This window comes from Quercus lobata, chromosome 7 (genome assembly GCF_001633185.2).
Source record: "Quercus lobata isolate SW786 chromosome 7, ValleyOak3.0 Primary Assembly, whole genome shotgun sequence".
Lineage (NCBI taxonomy): Eukaryota > Viridiplantae > Streptophyta > Magnoliopsida > Fagales > Fagaceae > Quercus > Quercus lobata.
Window position 1 is genome coordinate 25,400,325 of NC_044910.1, and position 13,268 is coordinate 25,413,592.

Genomic DNA, 13,268 nt, shown 5'->3' on the forward strand with positions numbered 1-13,268 from the left:
CACAATGGTCGTGTAGGGAGAATAAGCATCCACCATAATGAAGTCTACCTCCACCACTTCAAACCCTGCTTGTACCAATAGCCTGATCTAGCCCCTCGGGATGACTATTTTCCCATCAAAGCTTACCAAAGGAGAATCATAGGCTGTCAAATCTCTAGGCTTCAATCCCAGCCCCTTATATAGATCAGGATACATGATCTCTGCACCGCTACCCTAGTCTACCAACACCCTCTTTTCATCATACCCTCTTATCCAGAGGATGACCACTAACGTGTCATCATGTGGCTGTATGGTTCTGACTTTGTCCTCATCCGAAAAACTAAGCGCCAGTTGAATCTCCACTTTAGCCCTCTTCGGCTCAGAGTTAGAGTCCTCAACGAGTGGCCGAGCTACGAACATCACCATGGAGGGATGAGAACCAGTTCTCCTCGGAGCAGTAAAGATGACGTTAATTATGCCCAAAGGGGCTCTAGAAAAAGCATTCCCCTGAAATCCTGATCCAATGGGCTGATGTAGAAATTGTTTCAGCCTCCCTTCTCTAACCAGTTGCTCCAGATGACTCCTCAAAGTCCTACAGTCTTTATTGGTGTGGCCCCGGTCTTGGTGGTATTGGCAATGAAGACTTTGGTTTCGCCTCATAGGGTCTCCTCCCATCTTTTTTGGCCATTTAAAGTATGACTCATTCTTGATCTTCTCGAAGACTTGATGTACTGGCTCTCGGAACACCGTGTTAACCACCTGAGGAGTCACAGACCCAGATTGTCCAGCATAATCCCTTCGGGGTCTATTATTATTGTATCTGTCTGACCTAAAATCCCTCATATCCTGAGGAATAACTTTAGCCTTTCCTTTCCATTGCTGCTGATTTTCCTCAACCCATTTGTACTCGTCGATACGATCCATAAGTCGATGCACCCTCCTTACCGGCTTTTTGGTCAAGGACTTTCTCAAATCATGCTCGGCAGGTAGGCCGACCTTGAAGGTCCTGATGGCCACATCATCAAAATCCCTATCGATCTCATTAAACATCTCCCAGTATTCGTTCGAGTACATTTTCAGAGTCTCACCTTCTCGCATGGACATGGACAACAGGGAATCCAAGGGCTGAAGAACCCTACTGCACGTAATAAAACGAGACCCAAACACCCAAGTGAGCTCCTTAAAGGAATTAATTAAACCTGTACCAGACCATCAAACCACCTCATCGCCACAAGCCCCAAGCTAGATGGGAATACCTTGCACATTAAGGACTCATTCCTGGAATGCATAGCCATTCTCTGGTTGAAATGACTTACGTGCTCCACAGGGTCTGTTCGACCATTATACATGGTAAATGTTGGCTGAGTGAAGTGCCGAGGAAGTTTTTCTGCTTCAATCCTGCGTGTGAAAGGTGATCTGGAAATTTGGTTCAACGCCCTACTCAAAGCGTCATTTCCCAGACCTTTATGAGATGGGCTTTTACCCCTACGCCTACGGTGATAATCCTCGTCACCTTAATTGTGAAAAAAAATAATTATTATCAATAGATAAGATGGCCATGGCCCCTAGTCTGTTGAAATTTCTTTAAATAGTAAGAGTTTATATAAAATATATTTTTTTTTAAAAAAAATTCAAACAATCCATACATGATCCCCAAAATTAAAAATTATTTCCCAAAAACTGTCTAGTTCCACCAAAAAAATTGCTCTTTTTTTTTTTAACCATCAATTAGATGACTTTACAATTGAATATTACTGATTACATATTTTTATGGTAGGATAAATTCTCAATTATAAGATTTAAATCATTGGTTTAGACTTTTAGTGAACATACATGTAAGGACACGGTTTGAGTCCTAAGCCCAAAAGGTAAAAGGATCTAGACCCAAAAAGCCCAATACAATGAATTTGTAGAGAGTGGGTTGGAAAACTAAGCTTTAACGAGTTGGGTAATGAGTATAGTGGATCCAGATGGCAAGAAAGCAAAGATAGACTAGTTTTATCTAAAGAAAAACCATCATCAACCCAATCCGAGGAGATCAATTCTTGTATATATTTCTTGAGTTTGATTACAAGTACAGTTCTTAGTGCTACAGTATTCTTCTCTCAAATTTATGATCCCTCTCTCTCAGGGCCTCTCTTATATTTTATACTGTCTCTTTCCTTTTATCTCTGCCCTTCACGTGTAGATTAGATTGTTGGTGTTGATCATTGTCACATCAGCACCTTCCTGAAGTCTTTGGGGAGTAGCTGTAAGGCTAAAAAAAACTATTTAGGTATCATTTCCTCATTAATGCAGCCAGAGAATTAGATGCAGAGCATTCAATGCGGTGGTAGCAGCTTTCTCTTAGATTTTTCACAGCTCCCATTTGTCCTATACGTTCACAATACATATCCTTATCCATAGAACTTCCTGAAATGTCACTCTGGATGACAGAACACACTTTCTGATCTTTGCTTTGTTTGGCTGAGGAGGAATGTCAATCTGTCAACCTGTTTATCAAATTTTATCAAAATGAAAAAAAAAATTATGAAAAAACAAACAAATAAATATTTTTAATATAAAATTCAGAACCAACAAGCAACTGCATCACAAATAATCATTCAAAACTAAAACATATCTCAATATCACAAAGAATCAATCACAATATGTCAAAGAAAATAAACCACAACAACTAATAAGTTTATATACCTAAGGTTTGAAGGGCATATTGGTAAAATGTCATTTAATTAAACAGGTCAAATGGGTTCCATGGGTTGAACACTAACCCAACCTGTTTATTAAACATGTCAATCATGTCAACCCGAATATGACACGAACCCATTAAGCCTCAACCCATAACTTGCTAATTTCGTATTGTGTCATGTCGGGTTAGCAAATCGTGTCCAATTTTGCCACTCCTAGTTGTTATTAGTAGATAAAAAAGTAATTTCAGTGATATGTTTAAATTAGAACCAATAACATTTTACCATATATTATTTTTTGTGAAAATATTATGAACTTAGTACTTTTCTAAATAAAATATATCATTTCAATGAAATTGGGAGGATGTAATTAGAAATTTGGTTGGTTAAAATAGGAAATATGTTTTTTTATTTTTTTTCTGGGGTTAATTTTTGGGTGATATTAAGAAAAACAAAAAAAACAAAAACAAAAACAACGATTTTTTTTTCATTTAACATTATTTTTGAAATATTTTTGTTAGTTGTCATGTTTACAAACTATGTAGCAATTTAGCATCTCGAGATTCTAAAACTCGAGTTCAAAGGTGGAATTCGAGTTTCTAAAACTTGATTTGTATGTGATGGGAAACTGATGTGGAAAAAAATCTACGTGGAAATCGAGTATTTAAAACTCGATTTCCTGTGTGGAACTCGAGTTTTAAAGACTCGAGTTCCATTAGAACACCAAAACAGAAACACAAAGAACACCAGAACAGAAACACGAAGGAATAACCAACAAATCAGAAGAAACACGAATGAACAAAAAATTTGAACAACAAATCAGAAACAATACACACAATTTTCGATTTGTCAAACCTAATTCTCGATCAATCGAGCTTCATAGAAACTGAATTCTTCTTTCTGCAGTTTGCATGTTCTTGAATCTTGACTTAAACTATCATGAGAAATGTCTAAAACCTAATCTAGACATGTTTTGATTTCGGTTTGCCAACATATATAAATTTAGAAATTTAAACATTTAATCCTAAATATTTAGAACCTAACATCTCTCTCACTCAAATTTTATTTGATCTTACCCATCCCTATTAGACATAGAAACTTGAGAAATTTCTGGGTTAATTGATTTTAAATCCATTTATTCAAAAATTTCACAACTGCATCTAGCATAGAAATTCTCTTACTTTGAGTTCATATTATGTACTCTAATAAAAAATAAAAAATCAAAATCAAAACCACTCACGTGTTAAGTATTGCCAGGGTTTATGGCATATTCGTTTATGGCATATTCTAGGAATATGCCATAGAATATTCTTAATCTCTATATATTAAGACGATTCAAAAAGTTAACTATGCCTTCAAAAAATGTCAAAAATACCCCTAATCTAATTAGATAATCCTTATTCCTAAAAAACAAAAAATGAAGTTAAAATTGTAATTCATTGGTTTGGTTTGACTCAACTTTCAGCTTTGCCATTTGTGGCTTTGGTCCTTTGGAGTTTGGACAATGCACTACAACTCAACTAAATCTTGAATGAGAATTTTTTTTTTTTTTTTTTTTTTTAATGGCTGTCTTAACTGATGAGTGATGACTCTTGAAATAGCAAAATAAAATTGTAAGATGCAAACAACTTCAATGGATAGAAATAGCAGAATCGGCAGGGATCACATCTCATGATATTAAGGTCATTATTTAGTTCAAATTTTCCCATATCTCATTAAAATCAAAACTCACTTTTACGAAAAAGAGGGAAAAAAAAAAATTAATCAACGGACGAGACATAGCTATATTTTATAGATGTAGTTGCATGAAGGACACAGCCAAGTCGCGTGAAGGACACATAGTCCATTAAATAGCTAGAAAAGAATAAGTAAAGACCAAAGAAAGTTTTACACTCCTTCACATTGTTGTGGGCTCCGCTACATCACCGAGAAAGCAAACATACATAAGAATAAGATAAAGAAGGTTGGTAGCAATATAATTAATTTTTAATAACCATCCGAATTGCGTCGTGCGTGGTTTCATGTCAAACTGTTAAAAAAAATAGATTGGTATGACTTTCTGTTAGCTCAGTTGAATCAAATAATGCATCCACTCAAATTAGATTTAGTCTTATAGAGACTTTTTCAATTACACAAATCTCCAATTTTTGCCTAACCCCTAACCACTTTAAGCTTGTTATTGGATGCAAAGTTCTTCACTACACACTTCTAAAAGAGAATGCAACTTGGTCACAAAACTCTAAGGCGAAAAAAACACAGTAACTTCAAAATAAATATGTAGATTCTCTGCGTGAGTCTCTATGTATGATGACAGCTGTAAAATAATGCTTTTACATCATCTAGTAGGTTAGAGAATAGAACCCTAGAAAAGACACCTTATCATAAGCCGAAAATCAGATATGCTTTTATATCTTTTCAACGTACTCATGATATTCTTCAATCTACTTAGAACTACCCAAATTCAAGTAAAGTGTGATTTATTATAAGATATACCAATTACAAAAAAAATATAACCTAACAAGTTTGATTAATAGTCCATTAAATTGCTAGAAAATAATAAGTAACAGACAAAAGAAAGTTTTTACGTACACTCCTTCACATTGTTGTGGGTTCTGCTACATGAACACCAAGAAAGCAAATATACATTAGAATAAGATAAAGAAGGTTGGTACCAGCGACAGAACTATACTTGGACATGGGCCCCCCAAATTTTTTTCAAAATTTGTTTCAATAAATTTGCACTTTGTCCCCTTCAACAATATTATTGATCTTTTTAAAGGCTATAAAAAATTTATTGATTTAAAATCTGAAATAAATTTAACAAGCTCAACTACAAAATTTACCAATAACAAACTTAAGCCCAAACAACATCAAAAAACAAACCCACGCTAGACACAAACAAAAAATAAAATAAAAAATTCCTAAGTCGATTCTAACTAGTCTAAGTGAACACCCACACACATTTGACAACATGCAAGACACCTAAAAAAAAAATAGAAAGGGTCTAAGCGGCTAAAGAGCAAGACACTCAAAAAAAAAAAAAAAAAAAAAAAAAAAAAAAAAAAAAACAAACAAACTTAACTTTCTAAATGAATACTTATTTGGAGTTTAAAAAAAAAAAATTTGTTTGTATGTTTGCCCCCTAACTCCAAGTCATGGCTCCATCCCTAGTTGGTAGCAATACAATTAATATTTAATAACCATCCAAATTGCGTCATGTGTGATTCATTTCCACTTGCTAAAATAAATAGATTGGAATGACTTCCTGTTAGCTCAATCGAATCAAATAATGTATCCACCAAAAGCATTTAATTTGTGCTTTTGAACCTTGTAGCCATTACTCACATATTTTTGTTTGTGTAGTATTTCCCATCATATATATGTTTGTATGTGAGAAGGTATATACCATGATATACACATTTATATATTAGAAGATGGGTGCAGGGATATGGTTTAGTAGTGAATAAAATGGTCCATACACATTATTAAATTATAGAAAGTACTTATGTTTGAAGTTATGGAAATATTATTGCGCTGATATTCAATTAGTATGTAATTTATTCATGATGCTTGGGAGTTAGTTTTGTTGGGTTATAAATTGACCCAAGTTAATTAATTCAATAACTTAAGTTAATTAATTAGGTCAAATTACATGCAATATAGTGGAGGCACCAACAAATCACAATTTTAATCTAGAGTGTAACAAAAAATAAATTTGACACAGTGATTTGTTGACTAATAGGGAAAACCTTGACGAGGAAAAAACCCTATCAAGTGAATTTCAGATCACCACTCCTAAGAATCTACTAATCAATAATCAAGTTATTACAAGTATAAGGAATCTTACCACTACCCGGTGTATCCCAGAGTACCTACCTATAGTAGAATCCTTACATTAATCTCCAATTAGACTTGGTCTTATAGAGACTTTTTCAATTATACAAATCTTCAATTTGTGCCAACATCTAGCCACTTGAAGCTTGTTGTTGGATGCAAAGTTCTTCACTACACACTTGCAAAAGAGAAACCAACTTGGTTACAAAACTCTAAAGCGCATAAGAACACAATAGCTTCACAATAAGTATGTATATTCTCTTTGTGAGTCTCTGTGTATGATGACAGCTGTTAAATAATGATTTTATATCATCTAGTAGGTCAGAGAACAAAACCCTAGAAAAGACACCTTATCATAAGCCCCGAAAATCAGATTTGAGATTTTAGAATTTGCAAAACTCAATAGATCAAGAAGTATTGAGCCTGATTAAATCTTGATAGAAGCAAGTATCGAGCCAAGTGTCGAGACAATAGTTTTCAACTTTTCACATTTGCTTCTTTCTGCAGTCTTCATGTCTTCAATAGTACCACTTGTAATATCTTTTAAACATACTCATGATATTCCTGAATCTACTTAGAACTACCCAAATACAAGTAAAGTGTGATTTATTATAGGATATACCAATTACATAAAAATATAACCTAGCAAGTTTGATTAAATACTCCATTAAATTGCTAGAAAACGATAAGTAAAGGACAAAAGAAAGTTTTACGTCCACTCCTTTACATTGTTGTGGGTTCCGCTACATTAACGCCGAGAAAGCAAATATACATAAGAATAAGATAAAGAAAAGCAGTGATGGAACTATACTTGGATGTGGGGGGCAGTGGCGCCCCCACCCCCCAAATTTTTCAAAATTTTTTTTTAATAAATTTGCACTTTGCCCCCTCAACAATATTATTGATCTTTTTAAAGGCTATAAAAAATTTTATTGATCTAAAATCTAAAATAAATTTAACAATATCAACAACAAAATTTACCAATAACAAACTTAAGCCCAAACAACACCCCAAAATAAACCCACACAAGACACAAACAAAAAATAAAATAAAAATTCGTAAGCCGATTCTAACTAGTCTAAGTGAACACCCACACACATTTGACAACACGCAAGACACTCAAAAAAAAAAATAAATAAATAAATAACTTTCTAAATGAATACTTATTTCAAGTTTAAAAAAAAAAAAAAAAAAAAAAAAAAAAAAAAAAAAAAAAAAAAAATTGCTTATACTTTTCCCCCTAACTCCCAGTCCTGACTCCGTTCCTAGTTGGTAGCAAATACAATTAATCTTTAATAACCATTCGAATTGCGTCATGCGTGATTTCATGTCCAACTGCTAATATAAATAGATTGGTATGACTTCCTGTTAGCTCAATTGAATCAAATAATGCATCCACCAAAAGCATTTAATTTGTGTTTCTGAACCTTGAAGCCATTACTCACATATTTTTATTTGCATATTATTTCCCATCATATATTTTTTGAGAAAAATTTCCCATCATATATATGTTTGTGTGTGAACAGGTATATACCATGATATACACATTTATATATTAGAAGATGGGTGCAGAGATATGGTTTAGTAGTGAATAAAATGGTCCATACACATGATTAAATTATAGAAAGTAATTATGGGTTATTTTTAGGTGTTTTCTGTACCTTTGGTAACAACGTTTACCATAGGCTTTGTGGGTTATTTTTTTCTGGGGTTTTGGGAAGCAGATTATTAATCCTCTACGACCCCTGTTGAAGATACAAACATGGACAATCTCACCAAGGCTTGGAGTTGTCTAACTCTATCGGATAGGGAGGGTTCTGACCTTCGTTTGGAAGAGGAAGAAGCAGCACCACAGTTCACCATTGCTGCAAAATTCTATACCAAACGTGCACTCAACATTGACGCAATTGCGCAAACTTTTAATCCGATATGGAGATCGAAAAACGGCTTTACAGTCAAAAAAGAGGAAGATCACATTGTGCTATTTACTTTTGATAACAAAGAAGAGATGGAAAAAATCCTATCTACGGAACCGTGGAGTTTCGATAAATACATGATGGCTCTACAACGTTATGATAAGGATGCTGATTTATGTGACATGAATTTTAACTTGGTTACTTTTTGGGTTCAGGTCCATGACATACCAAGGAGATTCAGAACCAACAAGGTGGCTGAAAAGATTTGCTCAGCCATTGGTACCGTGAGTGAAGTACCAGAAGGCACAGAAGTGGAAGGGGATGGTTTTATAAGGGTTCGCGTTACTGTGGATATCTCCCAACCTTTGTGTAGGGGACGTGTGATATCAATGGCAACCGGCAAAGAACAGTGGGTCTCTTTCAAATACGAGCGCTTACCAAATCTGTGCTACTGGTGTGGATGTCTTACGCATGCAGACAGGGATTGTGAACTGTGGATAGATAGTGAAGGAACAATGACAAGTGATTCAAAACAATTTGGCCCATGGTTGAAGGCAGCTCCGTTCACAACAGCAAGGAAAAACATGGTGGTCGTCCCCAGTTTCTATTCAAAGAAAAATGGAGCTTCTTCTTCTAAGACACACTCAAAGACCACCATGAACCCGCCGGTGGTGGTGGTTCGTACGGAGGGCCCCATACCAGAGATAATTAGGCCTGAAACGAAAAGGGAGGAACCAGGGCAGCCTACATTCCTAATCCCGGATATCTAGGAGGATATTGCGGGACATTCCAATTCAGGTATTTCGAACCAGCCAACTCCTCAAAATTCAATTTTTTCTAACCCAATATATGAGGAACAACAGGTGGCAAACGAGTTATTTGAAGCAAAAATCCAGGAGACAGACCGTGACTTGTGCAAGTTTGAGTTGATAAGGGAAACGGTAGTGCAATCTGATCATACTACCAATAAGGAAAGCATCCTAGAATCGGGTACAAGTGATGAGAGGTCTCACCAAGCAAAAGTCTACACACCTACTGCTCTGGCCAAATCATCAAATCAACAAACTCTATCACCTCTATCTGACATGTCCACTTATAATGTGCCACAAGAGGGGAGGTGGAAACGGATTGCTAGAGCTGAAGGGGGGTCGGACACAATCATGGAAGAGGCAGTGGGGGATAAGAGAATTAATAGAGATGGTGAAAGTCAACCAGAGTTACTAAAAGTGAGAAGACTGGTTTCTCAGGTGGACAAAGCACAGCAAATGATATTGGCGACGGCTGGTTCCCAGCCCCGCCAGAACCAATGAGTCTTTAATGTTGGAACTGTTGAGGGCTTGGGAACCAACGTACAAAAAATCAGCTCGCAGACATGGTGTGGGCAAAAGATCCCTCCGTTGTGTTTTTAGCCGAAACATGGACGGATGAAGCTAGACTAATTCAGATTCAAGATCGGTTACAATTTAAAAATATATTCATAGCCCCTCGAAGAAATAAGACAGGGGGTTTGGTGATTTTTTGGAAGCAAGATTTTGACTTGAACATTGAGACTTTCTCGCAGAATCACATTGACACTTTAATTAATAAGGGCAAGGTAGAAGAATGGAGGTTCACAGGTTTCTATAGGGAACCTGATACACAAATAGACATGAAGCATGGGTTCGCCTAAAAACTTTAAAATCCAGAGGGTCGGCACCTTGGATTTGTGCAGGAGACTTCAATGAAGTAACTCGGCAATCAGAAAAATTGGGTGGGAGGATTCGGCCTCATGCACAGATGCAGGCTTTCCGAGACGTATTGGATGACTGTGGTTTCCTGGACCTTGGTTTCATTCGCTCAAATTTTACATGGCATAAACACTTCGCGCACTACACAGTTTGGGAACGCCTTGACAGGGCAGTAGCTACGGCAGATTGGTTGGAAACTTTCCCAGATACTAAAGTCTACCATCTTGATGTTACATCATCAGATCATAAGCCACTATGGATAGTACCTAACGGTATGGACTGTAGACAAAACCAGCCTTTTCGGTTTAAACAAATGTGGATGACCGACAACGGCTGTGGGGAGACGATAGAAGCAGTGTGGAAGGATACATATGATGCAAATGGTGGGCAAAAAATTCTGAAGAAAGTGGATCGGTGTGGGCTGGAATTAGCAAAATGGAGTAAACAGTGTTTTGGGAGCGTACATAGGGAGTTAGACAAGAAAAGGAAACAACTTGTGCAAGCCGAAAAAAGAGCCATGCAAGGAGGAAGTGATGGACGTATGAAGCAGCTTGAGGTCGAGATTAATAAACTCTTGGATCGTGAGGCTCAAATGTGGGCTCAACAGTCTAAAATTCAATGGTTGAAAGACGGTGATAAAAACACTCGGTTTTTCCACAGTAAAGCCACTCAAAGACGTCGAAGAAATTATGTGAAAGGTTTATATGATGCAGATGGGCAGTGGACAACTCACCTAGGCCGTGTGGTTGATACAATTGTGGGCTTTTATCAACACCTTTTTACATCAAGCAGTCCAAATGGCTTTGATGACATCCTTGAACAAATACACATCACAGTGACCGAAAACATGAATAAGGAGTTGACAAGAACGTTTACAGAACAGGAAGTGGAAGATGCAATAAAACAGATGGCACCCCTCAAATCACCCGGCCCGAATGGTATGCCTCCACTCTTTTATCAAAACTATTGGTCTTTAGTAGGTAATGATGTTATTGAAGCTATCTTACACTATCTAAATACTGGTAGTCTTCCTAGTGCTCTTGGCCATTCCTTTATCAACCTTATCCCCAAAGTTAAAAATCCGAAGTATGTCTCACAATATCGGCCTATTAGCCTAAGCAATGTTTTATATAGAGTTTTTTCTAAGGTTTTGGCAAACAGGTTGAAAAAAATTTTACCACATATTATTTCTGAACATCAAAGCGCTTTCATGACAGAACGCTTAATTTCAGATAATATTATGGTGGCTTTTGAAACTTTGCACTATATGAGAAATCACTCTGCAGGTACCACAGGTTATATGGCTCTGAAACTAGATATGAGCAAGGCCTATGATAGGGTCGAATGGTTATATATGAGGAAAGTGATGGAGAAAATGGGATTTGCAGAGCCCTGGATTAAATTGATGATGGAATGTATTACCACAGCCACATACTCAGTTTTAATCAATGGAGAACCCCATGGAGATATCACACCTACTAAGGGGCTTCGTCAAGGCGACCCCCTTTCACCATACTTATTCCTCTTGTGCACTGAGGGCTTTCATGGCTTGTTGAAGAAAGCTGAGACCTTGGGAGATATAAGGGGAGTATCCATTTGTAGAAGCGGGCCTTGGTTAACTCATTTACTCTTTGCAGATGATAGCCTCATTTTTTGTGGGGCAAATGACAATGAATGCCAAAAGCTTTTGGAAATCCTAGCCATATATGAGCGAGCATCCGGGCAACAAATCAATCGCTCAAAAACCACACTCTTTTTTAGCAAATCCACGTCTCAAGCTATGCAAGATTCCATTAAAGGTGCTCTAGGGGTGCAAGTGGTCCAACAATATGAAAAATATTTAGGACTACCATCCTTTATTGGCCGAGGAAAGAAGGCGAGTTTTGATAACATTAAACAAAGAGTATGGAAAAAAATTGCAAGGGTGGGAGGGGAAACTACTTTCCCAAGCCGGCCGTGAGGTTCTAATTAAAGCTGTGGCCCAAGCCTTACCGACCTATACAATGTCATGCTTTAAACTACCTGTTGGTTTATGTCATGAGATAGAAGGTTTAATCAGAAAATTTTTTTGGGGCCAAAGAGGAGATAGCCGAAAAATACACTGGATTAAGTGGGAAGACTTGTGCAAGCCAAAGACTCAAGGGGGAATGGGGTTTAAAGACCTCTCCAAATTTAACGACGCCTTGCTAGCAAAACAGACTTGGCGCCTGCTGCATGACAAGAGTTCGCTCTTCTATAGAGTATTTAAGGCTAAATACTTCCCCCATAGTTCAGTCATGGAGGCAACTAACCCAAGCTCATCATCTTATGCTTGGAAGAGTGTTCTACGAGGCAGAGAAGTAATAAAAAGGGGGGCAATCTGGCGGATTGGAGATGGAAAATCTGCAGCTATTTGGGGGGAGCGTTGGCTTCCCAATAAGTTTGCACCTAAGGTGGTATCCCCGTGTGTGGCAAGCCTGGCTGGTGCTAAGGTTAGTTCATTCATTCATCAAGAAAATAGAAGCTGGAAAGTGGAAGTTTTTGATACCACCCTGCTGAATTTTGAAGCTAAAATGGTTTAAAAAATTCCCCTCAGTCACACGGTTCAACCTGACCAGCTCTTTTGGCCCTTCAATCCTACTGGAGAATATTCAGTAAAATCTGGATATAAATTTTTGCAGCACGAAGCTCAGAACTTGCAACCGGGTCAGTCAAATACTGATCAACTCAAACCTCTGTGGAAAGCGATTTGGAGTTTACCGGTTCCGAGTAAGGTGAGGAATTTAGTTTGGAGAGCAACAAAAAATTCTTTGCCTACTAAGACGAACCTAGTTCTACAAAAAATCATCACTAGCAATACGTGTGAAAGCTGTCAGCAAGCCAATGAAGACGTGTGCCATGCTCTGTTCCATTGTCCAAAGCTGTCGGACTTGTGGAACAAAGTTCCTCTGTGGAATCACGACAGTCTTCGCCAGGCAGCAACTTTTATTGATCTAACCAGTTGTGTTTTTGCAGATAACAAGGACCCGGCTCTCTTTTCCATGGTGATTTGGACTCTATGGAACCGAAGAAATAACCTCAAACTTGGAAAAGCAGTCATCACCCTTGATCAGGTGCTGCATCAAGCCAAGGAAAGGTTGCGGGAATTT

The 13,268-nt window shown here is 37.2% G+C and overlaps 1 protein-coding gene across 1 annotated transcript; it reads right to left on the reverse strand.

Annotated features, from left to right (window-relative positions):
- Nucleotides 1–213: 213 nt before the first annotated feature.
- On the reverse strand, nucleotides 214–1,083 carry LOC115951794. Its single transcript, XM_031068939.1, has one exon. It carries the CDS (start codon nucleotides 1,081–1,083, stop codon nucleotides 214–216), a length of 870 nt encoding a protein of 289 aa, XP_030924799.1.
- Between the last annotated feature and the right edge of the window lie 12,185 nt (nucleotides 1,084–13,268).

Bases quoted from the DNA above. Each gene is read 5' to 3' on its own strand.
- LOC115951794 (XM_031068939.1), bottom strand. From the start codon at position 1,083: ATGTCCATGCGAGAAGGTGAGACTCTGAAAATGTACTCGAACGAATAC.